This window comes from Vanacampus margaritifer, chromosome 20, assembly GCF_051991255.1.
Source record: "Vanacampus margaritifer isolate UIUO_Vmar chromosome 20, RoL_Vmar_1.0, whole genome shotgun sequence".
Taxonomy (NCBI): Eukaryota; Metazoa; Chordata; class Actinopteri; order Syngnathiformes; family Syngnathidae; genus Vanacampus; species Vanacampus margaritifer.
In genome coordinates, this window is record NC_135451.1 from 7,284,232 (window position 1) to 7,304,330 (window position 20,099).

General features: G+C 37.5%; 2 protein-coding genes across 3 annotated transcripts; both read right to left on the reverse strand.

The window, feature by feature from the left end:
* Nucleotides 1-569: 569 nt before the first annotated feature.
* On the reverse strand, nt 570-8,022 carry sh3glb1a (SH3-domain GRB2-like endophilin B1a). The gene is made up of 9 exons (XM_077554775.1): nt 7,740-8,022; nt 7,249-7,390; nt 6,742-6,870; nt 6,451-6,584; nt 5,262-5,354; nt 3,620-3,709; nt 3,277-3,377; nt 2,971-3,202; nt 570-2,227 (listed from the first exon to the last, which is right to left on the reverse strand). The coding sequence occupies exons 1-9, from the start codon at nt 7,800-7,802 to the stop codon at nt 2,120-2,122; spliced, it is 1,092 nt and encodes a 363-aa protein (XP_077410901.1). The 5' UTR covers nt 7,803-8,022; the 3' UTR covers nt 570-2,119.
* Nucleotides 8,023-10,491: 2,469 nt separating this feature from the next.
* Nucleotides 10,492-17,393, reverse strand: LOC144040357 (crystallin J1A-like). 2 transcript variants are annotated; one of them, XM_077554484.1, is made up of 11 exons: nt 17,248-17,393; nt 16,778-16,887; nt 16,486-16,552; nt 15,822-16,001; nt 14,956-15,054; nt 14,686-14,778; nt 14,435-14,591; nt 14,216-14,331; nt 13,889-13,966; nt 13,502-13,641; nt 10,492-10,879 (listed from the first exon to the last, which is right to left on the reverse strand). In XM_077554484.1, the coding sequence occupies exons 3-11, from the start codon at nt 16,550-16,552 to the stop codon at nt 10,781-10,783; spliced, it is 1,029 nt and encodes a 342-aa protein (XP_077410610.1). In that variant the 5' UTR covers nt 16,778-16,887; nt 17,248-17,393; the 3' UTR covers nt 10,492-10,780. The 2 variants fall into 2 exon arrangements, with proteins under 2 accessions (XP_077410610.1, XP_077410611.1); XM_077554485.1 differs by having other exon boundaries at nt 16,486-16,555.
* Nucleotides 17,394-20,099: the final 2,706 nt, after the last annotated feature.

Here is a 20,099-nt window from a genome sequence, read left to right on the forward strand (position 1 = left end):
AAAATAACATCAGTTTCTCACAGCTCAGCTTCAGAAAGCAGGTGAGCCGTGATTGGTTGTTACCTGAGAAAATGTGATGTCATTTTCAGGTAGCAGTAAGTGGCAAAATGGCCGCCCCCTGAAGTGGGGGGAAAAAACTGGTTGATATTAATACCTTCAGTGCTTACACTAGAAGGGCTGTATAGAACACATTATTGTTATCATTTTGCCTTGACTTCTTACAATCCAGGAGACATTTAAAAATAAATAAATAAACTGAAATTCAGAAAAAAAATCTAATTTGATTGGAAAGCTAATGCTAATAGGTAAAAATAGAAACCCGTCTCAGTATGTTCAATTTATACTCCAGTGAAACTAGTGTCTGCTATTAAAAACAAAAACAAACTTATAGTTAAGAAATAACTTCCTGATCTCACTTTCAAGTGTACTGAGTAGACTGTTGCAATCAAGCAGACAGTCCTGTTGTGCCACCTGCTGGCTCATTTTGCTCACGTCAGTGTGATAAAAAACAAAACAAACTATCATTAGTAAGCGTTATTAAAAATCCCACGAATTAATAAAAACGAACGTATGTAACATGTTTTTATTGTTTTAATGTATACACTTTATACATCTTATCAAAAAGCATGGGTATCATGGTAGACTTAAAGCTTCCACACTGTAAATGCAACATTTTTTTATGATGAGATGCAATTCCGTTTTGGGGGAGGGCCACACTCATATCAGATATCAAAGATGTCAAATTAATCATATACTAAAAGTAATCATTTGCTAACTACACACACAGCATTAACTTAAATCTCACAATGTAGCCTTGGGCTGACAATTTCTTACAGAGATGTGAAAAGTTGAGTTTTCCAATTAGCAATAAATATCAAGTAACAGAAATCACGAAGAAAAAGCAAAGCAAATTGTCCATCTCAATACTGATAGTATTGTTGCAAGACAAAAACTGTGGTTGAAAAATAGTTGCCATTCAACATAGCATTTTGTGTGAAATACAATAATTTAATTCACACTAATTCCATCAGGCATTTGAATGTTAACTCCTCACATACCACGTCAAACTTCACAAACTGTTTTCCCATTCATTTCAGGACCATGCACCACTGTACATTATCATTATTAGGGATATTCAATCTCACTTTTTTCAGACCGATACCAGAACGAGTACTCAACTCTTTAGTAATCGATACCAACATCAAGTGATGACTGATACAACTAATAATTTTGATACATAAAATTTCTCATAAAAACAATGAAAGATCATTTTGGAGACTCAAATACCCTTAATAGCATTTTTGCTTGAAAAGGCTTGAAATTAGTGGCAGTTTTCTATTCCTGTAATTTCTACTTCCTGATTGTAAAATGGCCACAAGAGGGCTGCCGATGGCGGTGTTGGCTGCCATCGCGAGTACCAAAACCTTAAAACAAGGCCGGGTTTGCCTGATAGCTGTTTTCGGTACTAGCCCATACCGATCCATTATGGTCAAACCTATTCATATTTAGGTTATCCATAACTGCACCAAGAGATATTCAAACCAGCTTCAACCTTCACTTCAAAGCTGAAGTTAAAATACCACTGATTGTCACACCCACCTAAGTGGCCGCGCTCTGGAATCATTTGGTGATTGAACCCCCAAATTCCAACCCTTTTAATGCTGAGTTGAGTGTTAAGCAGGGCGGCAATAGGTCCAAAGTGTATAAAAAAAAAATATATATTTTTTAAAGGGATGCCAATGTACCCCTTGGCATCATTTGAGGGAAGTAGAAAGACCCTAAACGTACACAATTAGGCCACAATCGGAGATGTGTATATAAAGATATTTATAAAATGTAAATGTAAACAAAAAGAAACGCATGGAAAACTTTGGGAGATGTTCTGGCACATAAAGCATTGCTTAACATTGAAGAGAGGCAACTTTTAGTTTTTTTGAAATGCAAGGCAGGTGTGCACAAAAACAGCTTAATTTCGCCTCCCTTCAAATATATATATATATATATATATATATATATATATATATATATATATATATAAAACAATAAAATAACATTTGAAGAGGAAGTGACTCCAAACATGGCAACAAAAGCTCACAACTAAAGAAGCTAGTCACATGTTTCAGTTAAGTAGCTCCAGGTAGGTGATTGGCACTTTGCCCTTCTGGCTGCCTCGTTCTCCCATCAGCCAGTCGGAATCCATGCCCGCTACGTTGCTGACTGTGATAACCTGCAAACACGCAGTGTTTCTTGTGTTACGGAAGCCATGTCAAGTGCAGTACTACATTCGTTTCTCACAAACAAACATGCACGTTTATTATAATGCAGTCTGTTAGATGTTAGCTAAATAGGCATATCGTTGAATGAAGGCGTCTTAAATCAGCTGAAACAGATGAAATGGGACAATTGACAACAAAATTACGGGGAAAAGTTTTGGAGTAACACCTAAATTATTTTTATTGAGTCAAGTTAGTACATACTGCAGTTAATAAATGATTATTTTATCTGTTACAGATGATGAAAATAAAATCCAAATCTTCAAGGGCATAAGCAAGTCATTCAGGTCCAGAGGTAGAAAAAATCAAAAGCTCAATTCACCCCCCACCCAATCACCTAAAACTATGTTTTTACATCCTTGGTAGGCTGCTACGTCAGCACTCCCAAATATGGGCACGCTGGAAATGGGTCATATCCCGCTGCCGAGCAAAACATTCACACCGAGTGAGTGCAGTGTGAAAAGGGCTTAAGAGGTCTTCTTCTGACAGATACTAGTGAAGTGACTTGTTAATTTAGCAGATTTGGCGGCAATCAGACCTGGCTGTGACTAATCTTTCGAAACACTGGTCAATCAAATTTATATTTCACTTCACTCCAGTGGAGGCAGAAGGAAAAAAAACCCGGTGACTGCTCCTAAACTGAAAACCTCCTAATCAATGAACCACTAAACTGTGAAAAGCTACAAGAGTGACTCACCTCATCAGCCAGCAAGGAAAGCTCATTGCTGCTCGCGGCGTCGTAGTCGTAAAGGACCCTCGCCTTGCGGCTGCCGTTGGAGCTACGCAATTCGCTGAACCCGCCTGATGTGGCTGAGACGCCACGGCTGGAAGAGGTGGGCAAACATGCCGACATTGGTATGGTGGGCACAGAGATGCTGGCCCCTTCTGTTACTGATGACTGGTTGTTATTGGAGAACGAGGAAGGAAAACTAGTGGGAGAGAGAACAAAGATGAATGAGACGATAAAAAGCATTCAATGGTAGATTGCTGAGTGCTATTTTACCTTCCCAGCTGCTTTTGCAGATCCACCATATACTGGTAACATTGCGCATAGTATATAGTCTGAGCCTCCACAAAATCATTCAAGCAGCGTAGGTGGTGTGCCTGATCCCACACACACACATAAAAAAGAAATGTGTCACGACAATGAACGAGTTAGCCGACTCGTGTTTAATTCAGGAAACAGTAACTATTTGGCAACTGTAATACAGGAAATGTATTCCCGCCACTTTAAAAGGTTTTCTTGGCAATTACGCATCTTAATTACTATTATTTTCATAAAGTAAACGTGTCGCGTGACTGAGATTGAGGTGACACGTTGTGTTCGGGCAAGCCAGGATACACACATGGGTGCTGCTGACGCCTTCCAGCAGGAGTCGGGTGATCTCAGCCTGACGGTCAAATTCACTCTGAGTCATCCTTAACTCCTGTTCTGCCTGTGGGGGAGATTAAAAGGGATTTTTAGATACACACATGGGATACAACACACAAGACAAGTGTTACAGTATGTGGTCCCTTAAATGGCACTACAGACCTAAGGACACATTTGGAACAAGAAACAAAACAAGCCTGCTTCAAAAAAAAAAAAAAAGACAGACTGAGACTTAAAAGGCATAACATCACTCACAAAATATTGGAATTGTAATGAAAAAAAGTTAACTAAGAATTTGATGTAATATAAAGTACGCAAAGCATACTTTTTTTTTTTTTTTTTTTAATTCTTAGCATACTAAATCAAAAGGAAACAAGCTCTAGACCTACTTTACAATAAATTGCCGAGTCTATCAATATGTTGTGTTGGTGAGAGTGACAATGGCTTCACTGTCAGGAGCAAAGGACTGTAATTTAATTTATATTCTTATCAGTCTTACATACACACGCCGAAGTTTGACTGCAGTGTGTGCGTGTGTGTCAATGTATTTTTTTAAAGGTCAAACATGATCCAACATTCCACTTACCTCTGTCACTTCCTCTGCTCACATCTGCTGCTTTTATTCATTCAATTTAAAAACAGTGACAGCAGTTAGAGCTACAGCTGCTGTGTAACTACTAGTCATACATTTGACTTTTTTGTGTGTGCGCGCATTTGCTTTTGTGTGACAAACACAACACATTATAGTCACCTTGCTATACAAACCAATTATTTATTTTTGCATGGAGCACAGATTGCATGGGATGAGGCCAGTTTTACTGACTGTGGGCGGATCTCATTTCTTTTAATTTCAATACTCACTCCTTGATGGGTCTAGACGTCTACTATAATATAAATGTAATAATATGTAAATAATAAACTTACATATTTCACTGAGTCAGTTTTATTTTGGGCAGTATTTAACATTACATAACTGATCGATAATTGCACTGGTTCATGGTTATTAATCACCGGAAATATTTTTCCATTAGGATGTAATTTTGCATTTAAAAACACATTTGGCCACGTCACGAGATGAAGGCTTTGATGGTTCTATTGGTGGGTGGAGCTAACATTTAACTAATGGAGCGAGGGTTGATGTCAGAGGAGGTTTCAAATTAAGAAATTAGATTAAGCCTGCATGTACAAAACTGAAAGTGAATGACTTTCATTATTTTAATATTGTAGTATGACCAATGACAGAAAAGGCTACAAAATAGATTGAATAATATTATATAGAGTGCAACACTTTGCGCATACTGTATTTGGTTTTGCTCAAGTCTAAAAAATATGAATGATGTTTGAAGGACAACGATGAAGACGATGGACAAGCGAACACTGGCAAAGCGGATATTCTTGCAAATGAACAAACAGCCAGAAAAGAGAAGTCTAAATGTGTCGAATTTACTCATTGACGTTCATGTGACATTCATACTACCTTACAGGCCCCGGTAGGTTTCCTTTCTTGAAGAGGATATTGCCTCACATTTTTAGGGAATAAACATTTGACAGTTGATCAACCTTTAAAGATTTAAAAGACCGCTGGTTAAAAGTGATATTTAGCTAAATGTACGTACGGCAGCTTTAGCATCAGCCATGCGGGCCTTCTTGAGTCTTGTTTTGGCTGCATCTAGATCCAAACGCTTGACCTGCAACAGCTTCCGTTCTTTCTGGAAACAAATGATGAACATAAACATACTTGTTCTCATTTCCAGGTACATTTTAAACAATGCTGTTTATTCTACCACATTTAGTTTTTCCATTTATTTACTTAAGCTGAAATCTAGAAACCAGCAGTCACAAGATAAACCGTCTGCCACAAAGAAACAGTCAAAGACACAGTTAACTGTTAACCACAAAGAAACAGTTCATCACTTAAGATTCTCCACCAAAGCTGTATCAAAAATTCTTGACTTTTGATCATATATTAATGGCATTAATTTATATACACAGCAGGCTGTAAATTGAACTTCCTCTTGAGGGATTATAATACATATATTTAGTAAATTAATTTCAATAATAAGCTTTTTCGTAGTAATTTGCGCTAGTCCCCCCCCCCCTCCAAAAAAAGAACAAAAACAAATTTCAAATTGGAGCAAAGTACACTGCGCGGCAGCTGAGCCTCAAGAAACACATTCATGCATCTTAAAACTTCCATGTCCAATGAACTGATCATGATTCAATGACAGTTTTCCCCAGTACAATCAACTGATATGAAAATATAAATTAATCTGTTCCTGCTGCCCCCCCCCCCCCCCCGAAAAAAACAAGTTTTTGTTTTAAATTTTAAAAAGCTAATTATTGTAAAATATGTATATTGTATAAAAAAATTAAAACAGAATATAGGGAAATAAAACTGTTTTATAATGTGTAATAAAGCCAAAAGTCATTATCATGCACTGTAGTATTGACGTGTGTCTTTCAAATGTTTGGCTCACAAAGCAAAAACTTCTAAGTTGGAGCACTCTTAACTAGTCAAGATACCGCTGTATGTTTGCAGCTTTCAACATGACTGAGATTGTAAAAATAATTTGATGTAATTTCACATTATAAAGTAGTTTGTCAACTGAAAAAAAGTTTCGAAAAATGTAAACATTTGCAGGAACAAAAAATAAAGCAAATAGATACTGACCTATTTAGCCACTGAGGTACAATTTACTGACTACAGATAAACTATTATACAACCATGAGCATTAGATTACTTGTCATTGCATGAAAAGCATAGAGAACTGAGCCAATGCCATCCATCAGTCACTACCAGCTCACCAGGATTGTTTTGAAGTCCCCCTCCAGAAAGTTCCTGAATGGGGTCAGGAAATTGATGGCAGAACTTTGAATTAACTCTCGCTCTGCGCCGCCAATCTGCTTCTGGGTCTCGCCACATTTTATCAAAGCATTTCCTACAATAGTGAGCGGAACAAACAATGCATCGCTCCCATTATTGCACTGGACAGGAGATGGTACGATCTAGAAACTAGCACTGTAACTCAGTCCTGCTGACTGGATAGTACAGAGCATACACTGTATGTACTGAAAATATACACAGTTGATAGTCACCATACGCAGTCCCAGGACCACACTCATTTCCTGAGTCAATCATGGATTGGCCCAACACTTCATGGTTGTTCATTCGCGTCGGGGCCTTTTTTTCCAGTTTCTCATACACAAATTCCTCCAGTCGGACATCTGGAAATTACAAGGGAAACTCAATTACAAAAGTCATGAGACAACAGTGAGGGGGCCATGTACATAAGGACTGTAAAAGTCAACACATTGAACACAAGAAAGCTCCAGACACTAAAAAATGCAACTATTTGAAAACAAAAATACAAATCCAGTTGACCATTTGTCGTGTTTTCCTGTAAAGTGATGCGAATTAAGGAGGGTGCACAGCTGGGTTGACGGAGGTCACAAAACAGTAGGATGTCAAACGCCATCTTGGAGATGCTACGTCCTTTCAAATGTAAAATTCCTCATATTGTATACGTAATCTTAGTCTGAGTCTGCACATAACAGAATGTATTACTTAGCCTATTTAATTAGGAGTAAAGAGTATGTTCTTACTTGGGTTGGGCTGTAATAAGACTTCGGTCTGCTTCATAATCTTTTCTGCCCATTGCTTGGTGGCCTCAGCTCTTACCAAAAGATTCTCCAAATGGGCATCCAACTCTGTCTTCTCAGCCTGACCAAACTTCTCTTCTGTGAACTTTTGAAAGAGCCAAACACACATTCAACTAGATATCAAATGTAACGTTCAGCGTACTTTTTTGGGGGGCTTGAATGTCGCCTCATATTATCAGCTAAAGAGGAGCATTATCTTTTTAGCGGCCTGTTTTGATGGTTATGTTAACCAACTAACGTACCAACGGACACACGGACATTGCCTTGTTTCATGACTTAGCATAGTAGTGTTGAGACACACATCTCGATGTTTACCAAAATATTGTTTGTATCAACACTGTCAAAGCTGAGGTTGCGAGATTTTCGAAAAGTATCTTTGGCGGTAAGCTAGCAGCTAATTAGCAATAACTTCCACCAGCAAAACGTTTACTTACTTGTACAGCACGGCTCAGAAAAGTACCGGCGTCTGCAGCAAGCCGCTTGACATTAAAATCCATGACAATGTGGATAATTGAATCTTGATACTACGGTAGGCTTATTTCAAAGCAGTCCAACTTCCATCTCTTGAAACCGTCACTGAAGCAAGTTTTTGTCGAAAGTTCCACCCAGCTGTTGAATGTAACAAAGATGATATAACGACGAGAGCGTTCCCTCTCCATACAAAGAAATATGACAGTTGGACTGATACTGCGCATGCGGTCTTTAGGCGACTCGTGTCGAACAGCTGAGTGTTATGGTGGCGTTATTCGCTTGTTTCACACTCTAAGCTTTGAAAAGACTTTCTTCTCTTTTTTTCTTTCATTGTTTTTACGTAATAAAGGAGAACGTTGGGCCGATTACCTTAGATTGGAAAATGAAAATGTCCTTTAAAAAAAAAGAAGAAAAAAATATATATAAATATATATCTCAAATGGTAATTTAGCAGTACGTTTTAAAATGAGATAATTGCCCGATGTAAACGCACAAAATCCTCCACAGTAAATCTAAAATAAAATGGAAGTTCGTAAAATACAGGAAGGCCTCCATTTGCAAATACAATGTACCCACACAATCCATATACATCCATGGATAACACCAGCCAATCACAGGGCGCAGATCGACATTCACCTTCCCGTTTATGGACAGTTTTGAGTCTTCAATTGCTCTAACATGTATTTTTTTTAATGCGAGAAGAAGAAAACCACACAAGGAAGGAAGAAAATGCGCACAGGCAGGTTGGACCTCAAGATTCAAATGCCGCACCATTTCTAGCCCATTTTGGGGGGTGTTCAAGCACCCCTAAATTAAATCCCAGCCCTACTAAAATTTAAGTCATTATTTAATGTACAGTATGTCCTTTTAAATAATAATAATAATATTAATTCAGTCACTGCCATTGACGGCTATAGGCGTAAAAAAATCATTTTAACTATTTATATTATTATTTTTAATTTTTTTCCCACTTTTGTTAACAAGAGTATGAAAACCTAGAAAAAATATATTGTACATATAGAACAGATATAACATTTGTGATTAATCATGAGGTAACCTTTTGGTTTAAAAAAAAAAAAGATTATTAAACAAATGTCTAGGTTTTCATACTCTTATTAACAAAAGTGGGAAAAAAATGTTAAACTAATAGAAATAGTTCAAATAAATTTTTGACGTTTATAGGCGTCAATGGCAGTGAATGAGTTAACATACATTAGGCCTACTTCATTAACATGTAATATTTTAACAACAAAATTACAGCAACACTATGCTCCTCTTGTGTAGAAGTGGGAATTAAATTGCATGAGAATGTAAACAAACATTCAGTTTTTCTTGCCTGGTCAAGAGGTCAGCACACCTAAACTTCCCCCCTCACCCCTGTTTCGAACCTCAAAACTGCGAGGCAGACCTGCTAACCATTATTCCACCATGCTGCTCTCACATCATCATTACATGGCCATGAACTTTTGACCTCTCGGCCATGGCCATCAGCCCACATTGCCCCCCCCCACCCCACCCTCAAAATATTGTATGCTGATGCTAACCATAAACATAATAGTATTTTAATGACTTCTGCATTAACTCCAGGTGGTGGAGTCACTAGAGAGTGGTAGGAGGAGGCTCATCTGTCTCATGTCAGTGGACAGGACGTGGGTGTTTTTTGTTGTCAAGGCCTGACTCCAAAATTTACAATTGCAACAACATTCAAATGTGGTGTAATAACTAAGCCTCAAGATCTTTCTCTGCACATTGTCAATGTCAAATTTAAGCGACAGGATGGATTTGTTTTTGAATTTCCAAACAAATTGACACGGGAAGGGTGGCAATATTTTCAGTTTAAAATTTATTTGATGACCCTCCATTCATTTCTTAGAAAATCCCCCTTGGGGAATTGGACTCTGGCAGATTGGGAGGGGAAAACAACTCTTCAGGTCTGGATATAATTATGCCAGACATGTACGACGACCTGCTGTGTTGGAGGAAGTCAGGCACAGGGAGAAATCAAATGACTTCCCTGTGTTTGTTACCTATGCACTCTTAGCCGTGACCTATTTACCCAGTTAAACAATGTTGTGGAAGTTTATTCATCATCAGGTTCATTCATGTGTTATTCTTAGGCAACACATTTGGTCATGTCAGATATGAACATTTATAAGGATTATTTTCTGACTATCTTGCCTATTTATTATCATCCAGGAGCATGTTTGACTCTCACTGTAGTCCATACTGTGTATTACATGTAGTTTCTCATTCAATAGTCTAAACTAGTGACCGTCCTGTAGACATAAAAACTGCACTTAATACAAAAACAACCATTGCTTTGAAAAGAAAGGCTCAGACTGATTCTGTTAAAGAAAAAAACAAACAAACCAGTTGTTATACATAACATACACAATGTACTGTAAAAGTTAAAGATGTTGGCTATCCCAAGTTCAAATCTGTTGTCGTGAGTGCTTAAAATGAATGAATATAGAAGTCAGCACTTTTAGGAACGCAGAACAGCTCCTTTGAGGGAAGCATTATTTTCAGTCTCGAGTTGTTCCAGTAGTAAATCTGCTCTTTCGCTTCTCAATAACCAAACATGCTCAATGGAGTGGGAAGACGAAAACCAAATACATTCTTCACTTCAGCAAAAATCTTCATTTTTCCAGACCTTGTGAAACCTCAGCTATCCATCTTGCACTTTGGAACTTCAATTAAAACATCATGCACAAGCAAGTAACACTATCCTTTATTAGCAACTGATGGTTTTTAACAGCAAGCTCATGTTCTTACCCAACTCAAGCGCTTGGCATAGACTCCCCTCTTCTTACATAATGCAACTTTGACACAACAAACGGATTCAAGTCTCGTTCAGTACTCCAAGACTTTTTAAACGAGACTGTCATGAACTGTCATTTCAAAGCACATCTGCAACTTAAGGAAAGTGAATAGCATTGAAAGGCACTAAGCTCACCAATATCAGGGGGGATAATACGAGGCAAGATCAATGATTAACTGCAATTTAGGCAGATTTTTTGAACATATTTTCAACAAGCTCCAGCAGCCGAGGATATCTGAATGTTCGCTTTTTCCAAGACTCAGGGATTCCTTGGAGGCCAGTCTGCAAAGATACATTTAAAAACAAGATTGACTGACACATATTGAACAAAAGTTCAATCAGGCTCAAACTCATATCAGTGCATAATATTTTATTATTATTATTATTATTATTATTATTTTTACACATTATGAGTACACCAGAACTTCAAACATTTAAATTTTTGTTTGGAGTTTGGATCCCCTTTATTGGTTAAAATAGAATTCTCTATATGACAATATGAATTAAATCAAAAGACTCAAGTTTGTCTTGTTTATATATATATTATATATACAGTATATATATACATATATATATATATATATAAACAAAACAGCGAAATGCCAAGGACAAAGAAGGCAAAAATGCTGCTTGTCTTCCATTGTTGCCCTCTGTTTACCGTGTGTCCTTTTCTTTGCTACATTTATTGGCAAGTTACACTGTGTCATGCTGCGATGATGTCATTGTAACTGACGCAGCTATCACTATCCCGCCTACACACCCCCACAATGGAAACACGAGCCAGATCAGCGTTTACTGTTCTGAATCATACTATGGGGAACTGAATTAAAGTGAGACTCATGCAGCTCAAGATTAGGTGTACTGGGTCCGAATTGAATGTTTCAAGATACTACCCACCTATATGTAATAGATCCTTTATGTGAGATGCATGCGAAAGCCTTGACAGCTTTCTGTGTTTTGGCGACTTTCCCAGATACAAAGAGAACATTAATGCCTTTTTAAAGCAGCCATTTTTCTTGCCTTTCTGACAGTGTTTCCTCAGTGGAGTAGTTTGATACGTTGCCATTTTAAACTGTGCTGCAGATCGTAAAAGCGTGACAATTGATGTAACATGCATGCACATATTCACAATGGGGAAGTAACAATGGTATCACAGTTAAGATAAGACTCTCCAGACTGAACAGCCATTATATTTGCAGAATACTGTTTTTAATTGGATGTGTTATGCGCCCAGGAAGAAACATTTGCATTTTGTTAGGGAGGTGAGAAATTTAATTTTTGGCCTTGACAATGGTCTGTGCACTATAGTTTTAGTATAATCTTGCCAGCACACAAAAATAGAATGTTTTGATACTTGTGTTAACAGTCTTTTGAATTATTTTGTTACATATGATTTAATCAAAAAATAAGTCATTGTCCCTAATTTCTGTTGGTTTACGATATAAACCCCTATTAGACCAACTATCATAAAAACAAGGAAACGTTAATAGCATCATCAAGTGCTTGAATGTGAACTTTTGAGCCAGTTTACCAGGCTTCTCTCAGAAACAAACAACCCAAATGTTTTTTTGTTCAATAAAACAAACAAACAAACAATATGCCATACTCAAGAAATAATGATATGCTTTACTTTTTTTTTTTTTTTAAGTGACAGTGTATATGATTTTACGGCCATGTAGCGGTGAACTAATGGAATGCAACAATTTTGAACAACGCTCACCACAGTGCCTCAAAATACTACCAATTATTATTTGGTGTGAACGAGCAAGCGAGCAGGAGCTAGAGGGAGCAGCGAGCGAGAGCAGCTAGCAAGAACTAGCCGGAGCGGCTAACCAGAGTGGCTAGTGGGAGAAGCTAGTAAAAGCTAGCGAGATCAAAGCAAAGGGAGACAAGCAGCGAGAGCCCGACTGACGGGACTCAGCAACGACCACCTGCAGGCCCAGCTGAGGAAGGTAAGCGGTGATTGACCTATTTGACACTAGCTGCAAGCACCACCAGAGGCTAACTACGTTCACGTAGTTCTTCTCATTTGGGTATCTTACCCATGTAATATAATTAACGATTACCAGACCTAAGAGTATATAAAAAAATGTATATTGATGTTATAGCATTTTTAAAAAAAAACCATATTATTAATATTAATTGTGGGTTATTAAAATGAATGAATTATTAGTTCACCACTAGATGACACTAAGTCCTACACATTCAAATTATATTTTTGCATTAAAAAATATTTTTGTTTTGAGGTTTCACATACTGGTAGGCCTATATCAACAATTAGAGATACATGAAAGTAATTTTGGTAATTAATTACTAATATTGTTCGTATAGGGCATCTGTGCCAAATGTGACACAGGTAATAAACTTGCCAATAAACTTGCTAAGCATTGCATATTAGTAAAGATATTCTGAACATGATGAAACTCAACTAAATGTCAAATGTGGAAGTCAACCTTAAACATTTGTTGTTAAATGTGACTCTAGTCACATATTAGTCTAAACATGACATTCTGAATAATATCACATTTTTGGAACATGAGCTGTGAAGCAAAATCCAGCCGTTTTCTCCATCTCAGGGGGCGGCCATTTTGCCACTTGCTGTCGTTCAGGCAACAACCAATCCGATCTCTCTCACTTATTTTCTGAAGCGCTGTGATTGGTTGTTACCTGAGACCTGAGCAACATTGATGTCATCTTCAGTGACAGCAAAAAGGCCGCCTCCTGAGATGAAGAAAAACGGCTGGATTTTGCTGCTAATTCCACTAATGCAATATTAACCAAAATACCATAATTAGACTAGTAGGGAGGCATAGAACATATTATAGTCAAAAATGTTTTTTGGGGGGGGTTGACTTTGCCTTCCCTTCATTTGTAAATTGGTCCGTTTCCCCCCCATTGCTGTACCTGTGCCCCGAAGCAAGCCCCAATGAAGGCGGCTCGGCTGGAGGTGCATCCCCCGCAGCGCATGGTGTCCCTGACAGCTTCATCCAATTTGCTGGACGTGAGGACTCCATGTAGTGCTCCTTGGAATGCACCAGGCAAAGCTGGACAGAACCGTCATTTAGTTGCACATTACGTTGCACATCATGACTACCCTCCTAGGCCAAAACTGTTCACATGAGTATTTATTGTCTGCACCTTTTTTAGCCTTATAAAAGTTGAGGCACTTAACACGGTAGGAAGGGGAAAATAAAAAAGCTAGTTGAAAGGAGATCATTAGTGTAATGATGAAAGGCTAGAACAGAGGGGGAAAGAGTTTTGCCATGTCATCAGACTATCTGACTACCTTACCTCATGTGTTTGTGAAGAGAGTGGGTATGAGCTGCTGGGATGTCTTGGCTAGGTTGTTCTTCACCTGGTGAATGTGTGCTTACGTGGAGATATGAAAAAAACAAGTTAGGCTTGTAACTATATTAAATATTGTGAATGATTTTAATGATCTCAGTATTTCTTTCTGAAATATCTTTCTCACTGTCACCTTACATCATACATAACTCTATAAATGACTAAAAATAATACAAAAACATTTGGAACTGAAGAAGGAGAGGTAATTGATTCAGACTTGCACATTCCATTGGCCTAGTGTGGGTGTACACAACAAACACACAGGAATCTTACCAATAACTTCATTATCAAGCTCTTGTGGGTTCTGTCTTTGTGGATCATTCAACTGAGCCAAAACGACTTCCAGAGCTTTGGAACTTGGACCATTCAGAATAAAATGTTCCAAAAACCTGACCACATTCATAAAACAGACAAAACGGTTGAGGATTACAATTTTCCCTCCAATGAGAAACCAAATGTTAAGAATGGGATGTCTTCGATGTATTTCCTTACCTAGCTGCAGCCAATGTCACAGCCACACACATATCATTATTTTGGGTCACCCTGATCACTGTCTCCACTTTCTCCAGCATTTCAGGTTGGCCAGCATATAAAGCCACCACTGGAGCCAGCTTGGTGACGCTGTCCATCTGGCAGTCCTCGTCACAGCCTCAAACACACGTGCAAACATTTCATTTATTATTATTATTATTATTATTATTATTATTATTATTATTATTATTATTATTATTATTATTATTCACCAGTTTCTTTTTTGCCAGCATCCACATTTCTGAAGAACGCTTTCAGACTCGCATTCAGCCAAGGACCATCGATTGGAAGGACAGCTTTGGGACCTGGAAAATGTAATCATTTGTCACATTCATTCATTTTTTGTTGTTGCTGACAGGTTTAAAAACTATGACGAACCCATTAAATGGTTTATGTCTCACTTCACAGATGTGACTACTTATTAAAAACAAGAAGTAACAGAAACGGGATGAGGATGATCAAACTGTGAAATTGTACTGTACCTCCTTTCTTGCGGTAGGGGTCATTGAGTGGCAGGTCGTACACTGTCCCCGCGCCAAAGAATTTGTAGATACGTTGAGTCAAATCCTCCACATTTACACCTGTCAGGCATCAGGCGATTACAATTTTTAATTGTAATTAATCGCATTACTTCAATAGTTCGCTCATGATTAATCACAAATTTTATATCTGGTCTAAATGTACAATATTTTTTTCTTACTCTTGTTAACAAAAGTGGAAAAAAATGTTAAACTAATAGAAATAGTTCAAATGAATTTTTGACGTCTATAGCCGTCAATGGCAGTGAATGAGTTAATTAATTTAAATTAATTAATTATTTTATTTTATGTTATGAATTCCTTTTTATTAATTTAAGGTCATTTTGATCAATTTACTAAGGTCAATAATGGACGTTTAAACTGCCAAGATTTCATATAACAATTTTTCCACAATATCCAATCTTTTTTTTTTTTCATTTTAATTGGGTCATGGGTCACCTGGAACCTAACCCAGCTGATCTTGAGCGAGAGGCGGGGTACACTCATAGACTGTTGGGAAGTCAATCGCATGGCACATATAGATAAACAGCTATTCACTCACTTTTATAGCTATTGGCCATTTTAATTGTGTTCAGTTATCCTAAAACATATATTTTTGGAATTTTTAAGTTAACCGGAGTAACCACAGGAAACCCATAAAAAAAAAAATATTAAAAAAAATATTACTTAAAAAAATATTATTATTATTATTATTATTATTATTATCTTCTCCTTTCACACTGGCTCACAATGGTGATGACGCATTTAAGTCTTTACAAAATCTCTTTTACAATATATGACACATTGTCCCGCCTGACTCAGTTGTGTACCTCCACACTGACTCAACGATTCCAACAGGACGTAAGCTTGGTCGGCATAGCACGTCTGCTCGCCCGTCTTCCTGCGGTAGAAAGGATTTGCAGAGTCGGCACGAAACTCTGGTGTGGGTTCCAGGTCAGCGAGAACTTCTTTGAGTCTGTCTGGATTGTAAATCCAGTGCATGGGCTGGGCTGCATTGGAGAACACACACATACAGTACATGCACAGACAAGAAAACAAGAGTATATAAAAGTCTACAGAAAATTGGAACCCGTCACAAGCTGTTTGTTACTTATTTAAGACACTCAGGCTCCTAACATGCAGTCAAAATGTCTCAAGAGATACGCCTCTTTTTTTTATCAGCTTGAACAGATGCCTCACATGCATGTACTCTTGATAAAGGTCTGTTTTTTATGACATACGCGACAAAATAAAACAAAAACCCATTAATTACGTTATTTACAGTTCCTATTAATTAAAATATATAATTTATTTTCACTCGTTTTTATCTTGTGCAAAAATTTCAATGTCAAACTGCATTTGGCTATTTGATAAATTAATTTTACAACAGAGCTGGTTAGAAAAACAGTTGTACAACAATTACCATGACATTTCTGCTTTTAGTAATAACAAGCAGTAATTCCATGTTAGCCTAATTACCATGTCTTATCTTACCTGCTGCATCTGCAACTGCTGCCCCTATAATGGCCCCATTGGCTCTGTCTTGCACACTCAAGGCCATCTGCTTCCAACAGAGTTGAAAAATAAGCAACTGAAGTGAAATACTGGTATTAAAACACATAAATGAATGACAATCTGTTGGAGTTAAAATGACCCTCTACGAAGAATTATGATCATTAACATTTATTTCAAAAGAAAACATGACTATCAATATGCATGACCACTAAGAGGAGTAAAAATGTGATGCGTCATTCTAAAAGATAAATGCACTCATGTTTATTCTTACCTTGGAGTCTCTGTGTGACCTTGTTGTAAGCCACTTGACGTGTTTTGAAATATCGTCTGTTCCGCCCCCTCAAAATTAGGGGGCGGGTACCACCGGCCCCTGACAACAAACTCCAATGGCAAAACAGAGGATGTGTTAAGTTTAGCTTACGTTAGTCAAATATATCTTAGTAATGTTTTCATGTCATCGATTTTTTAAATCCTTCAGATAGAAAGTAACTAATGATGACATCGCTTTCATAGGGCAGGAGGGTGACTAGACCAATCTTTTTATTTTTTTATTTTATTTTTTTTATTTTTTTTTCTGGAGAGCTCAGTATTGTTCATTCGGTAATTTTACCGATTTGACATGTCATCATCATTGCTGTCTTTTTTTTTTTTGTATGTGGGTGAGTATGTGTGGTGTGCGTGTGCGTGTGTGTGTGCGTGACTAGGCCAATCTGATGCGTCATGTTCACTCTCTCTATACACCTTTCACTCCATTGCCTCCATCCTGATGCTTTCCCAGCTGACCCCCATTGGTGATTCCACTCAGATGAGACCCTGCATGGCATGGCCTGGCTCCATTTGTCCCAGATCTCCCTTGGGGATCCCAGGCCATTAATTTCTCTTATGGCCCTTTCAACAAACAAAATAGACTCACCCAATCAATTCCGGTTAACAACAATGAACACAAGCTCAAATACACGGTCACTGAAAACCTGTCAGTTGTTTTCTATTAGTAGTAGCTTTCAATACTAGTATATACAAAGACACTATTTTCATTTTTAAAAATTACATTTACTATAAATTGCTGTTTAAATACACAGTATTTTAAACTAAACAACCAACAGGAAATGGAGAGAGGGCGATAGCTTGCGCCTCAATGCCGGGAATATATAAATAGATCCTCCACTGTCTCCAGATCAAGTCACACAAAGAACAGGCTGGACATCTATCAATGACAACCAGGAGGTGTGACCACGTGCATGGGGGGGATGGAGACATTTTGGAGCAACGGGCATCTGTCTGGACGGTGGGAGAGGGGCTGTAAAGTACTCACATTTAGCCAAATACTTTGAACTTTGTTATCATAGTGATGCTAGCCAAGTGTCACAAACTGCATTACTAGTTATTTTCTTTTACAATGACTAATTTTACTTTGTATTATTAAAGTGATTTAATACATGACTGCTCATAAAGTTACCTTTTTTTCATGAGATGATCTTGACAATGACAATGACAGATTAGGTGTTCATTTTCTCAAATGGGATTCATTTAAATAGAAATAAACAGAATTGTGTTTAAAAATAAGATGATTCCAACTTTATGAGCAATGTTAACAATTTTCATACATATATACCGCTGTTTGGGTTTATCTATCTACTGTCTCTATACTTAACAGTGCAATTAATAATACAAAATAATAGGGTGAAATAATTTGAAATCATTGATGCATAATTCTTAGAGTCTAGGTCACTAAAATTGATACAAACAAATTTACTGCACACACATATTTGTATCTTATAAACATCTTGAATCCATATATTTTGTATGAACAGCACAAATGATTATACATGATATAACACGTGGCGGGAGATTAGCCATGGACGGCGCTACGCTGGATAGCCCAAAAAAATTCCCAAAAAAAAAATAGAGAGCAAAAAAAATGACTGGAAGTTATTAATAGGCAAAAAAAATACAGGCAAAACAAAGAAGTGCTGCCTAGGAATAACAAAAACAAAGAGGCGCCACCATGTGGCGCGGTGCCATACTACGGATTATTACAATGACTGGTTATAATCAAACTGCATTTGATTGTCTCATGTTGTCTTTACTTTCTCTTTCTAGTCTGCAACACCAGTTGCCATCCTCCTGGATTATAACCATATTATTGAATTTTACTTTCACTTATTTCACTAAAGCCTAATAAAAAACAAAGACCAAGGTTAAATTGCACTTGGAACACTGTGTTATACCTTTCTCCCCCCGTCCTGTATTAATCCAATGAATGCTGATAATTCTCCTTCTGGATGGCTCCTCTTCCATTGTGGTAGAGGAAACTGTAACAGGAGAACGGTGTTAAGCAGTACATCAGCATCCGGTCGCCTGTCACCTCTCCTGTCATCTGCGCTATGCCAGCCATGGCATCCCATGGAAAATAGCACCGACTTGTCTCGAACAGTCCTTAATTTAAACAGTTAAAGCACTGAGTTTTATCAAAGTTTCTGCATACATATAAAGGCAAGTCTTATGTGAGTGCAAGGAAATGGTTCTAGCTCATGTGTTTACAACAACATAATCTGTAGGCTCATCTGCACATGCATTGTTTCCACAAGCCTGTGTGCTCAGCTGCTGTTTATAAATGCGTTTCGGGGGATTCATTGTCACACATTCTGCACGGTGCACTTTTGATCACAGTTTCTTTTTTTAAGTGCTTTTCTTTCTGCAAAGTTGAAGTAACACAGTTTTAGTTTTCTTCTCTTGCTTTCATTTTTTAATGGAATACTGTAAGCAACCACTTATAGCTCAGTTAACGGGATTAATGTAACCTTGGTGCATAGCCTACACATATGTAGCAAGTGTATGGCCAGAAGTATGTACTGTATTGGGTTTTTTTGGTAACAAATTTAAAATGCTCCAGTTGTAATTTATCTGTTTTGCATTGTTTTACTTTCAAGATATTCGAGCACCCGATTGCTCTTTTCTTTTGTGTGAATACAAAGAAGGATCAATACAATCTCACTTGGACTGCTTGTGTGCTTCTCCTCTTAACAGGAAGGGGACATCCTTCACATTCTATGTTCTGAAGTCAACAGTTTCATGTGCGTTTACAATCAGGGCATGCAATACAATGGGGTCTAATTTTAAATTTTAATTAGATTTACTTATCTAGATTCAGAGGCTCATCAAAATAATAATAATAAAGCACCATACAATGAACTATTCTCTATATAGTAAATGTGGAGCAGAGCAATATCTGCATCTTTTATTGCCATTAATAGCCTATTCATTAAATAAAATACTTATTACACATTTACATTTCAAATTTCTGGTAGAATCATAGGTCTCTCAAACAGTATATCCAGGTTTAACCCATTTTCAATCATATATCAGGATCTACTGAAGGGGTTCTTCCCAAACCACGACATGTCACTGTATCAGTTTAATCAACGTTAATAGGCATGATAATGAGCTTGGTAGTGGACAAATTCTGAATGACCTTCTTGTCGTCGTACGATGATGTAAACAGGAACCGCTGTGTTCGCTCACGGAGGAAACAATAGTGTCGTCAGACTGTTAATTGACACTGGTAGGGTGTAGTAGATGGCGAAGGAGGCCTA

What these genes read in the sequence shown, in the direction of transcription:
- sh3glb1a (XM_077554775.1), bottom strand. Translation starts at nt 7,802, where the DNA reads ATGGATTTTAATGTCAAGCGGCTTGCTGCAGACGCCGGTACTTTTCTG. An exon ending in GGGACTTCAAAACAATCCTG is followed by an intron (nt 5,355 to 6,450) that starts GTGAGCTGGTAG and finishes ATTTGTTTCCAG; the next exon opens with AAAGAACGGAAGCTGTTGCA. An exon ending in AAGGCGTCAGCAGCACCCAT is followed by an intron (nt 3,378 to 3,619) that starts GTGTGTATCCTG and finishes GTGTGGGATCAG; the next exon opens with GCACACCACCTACGCTGCTT.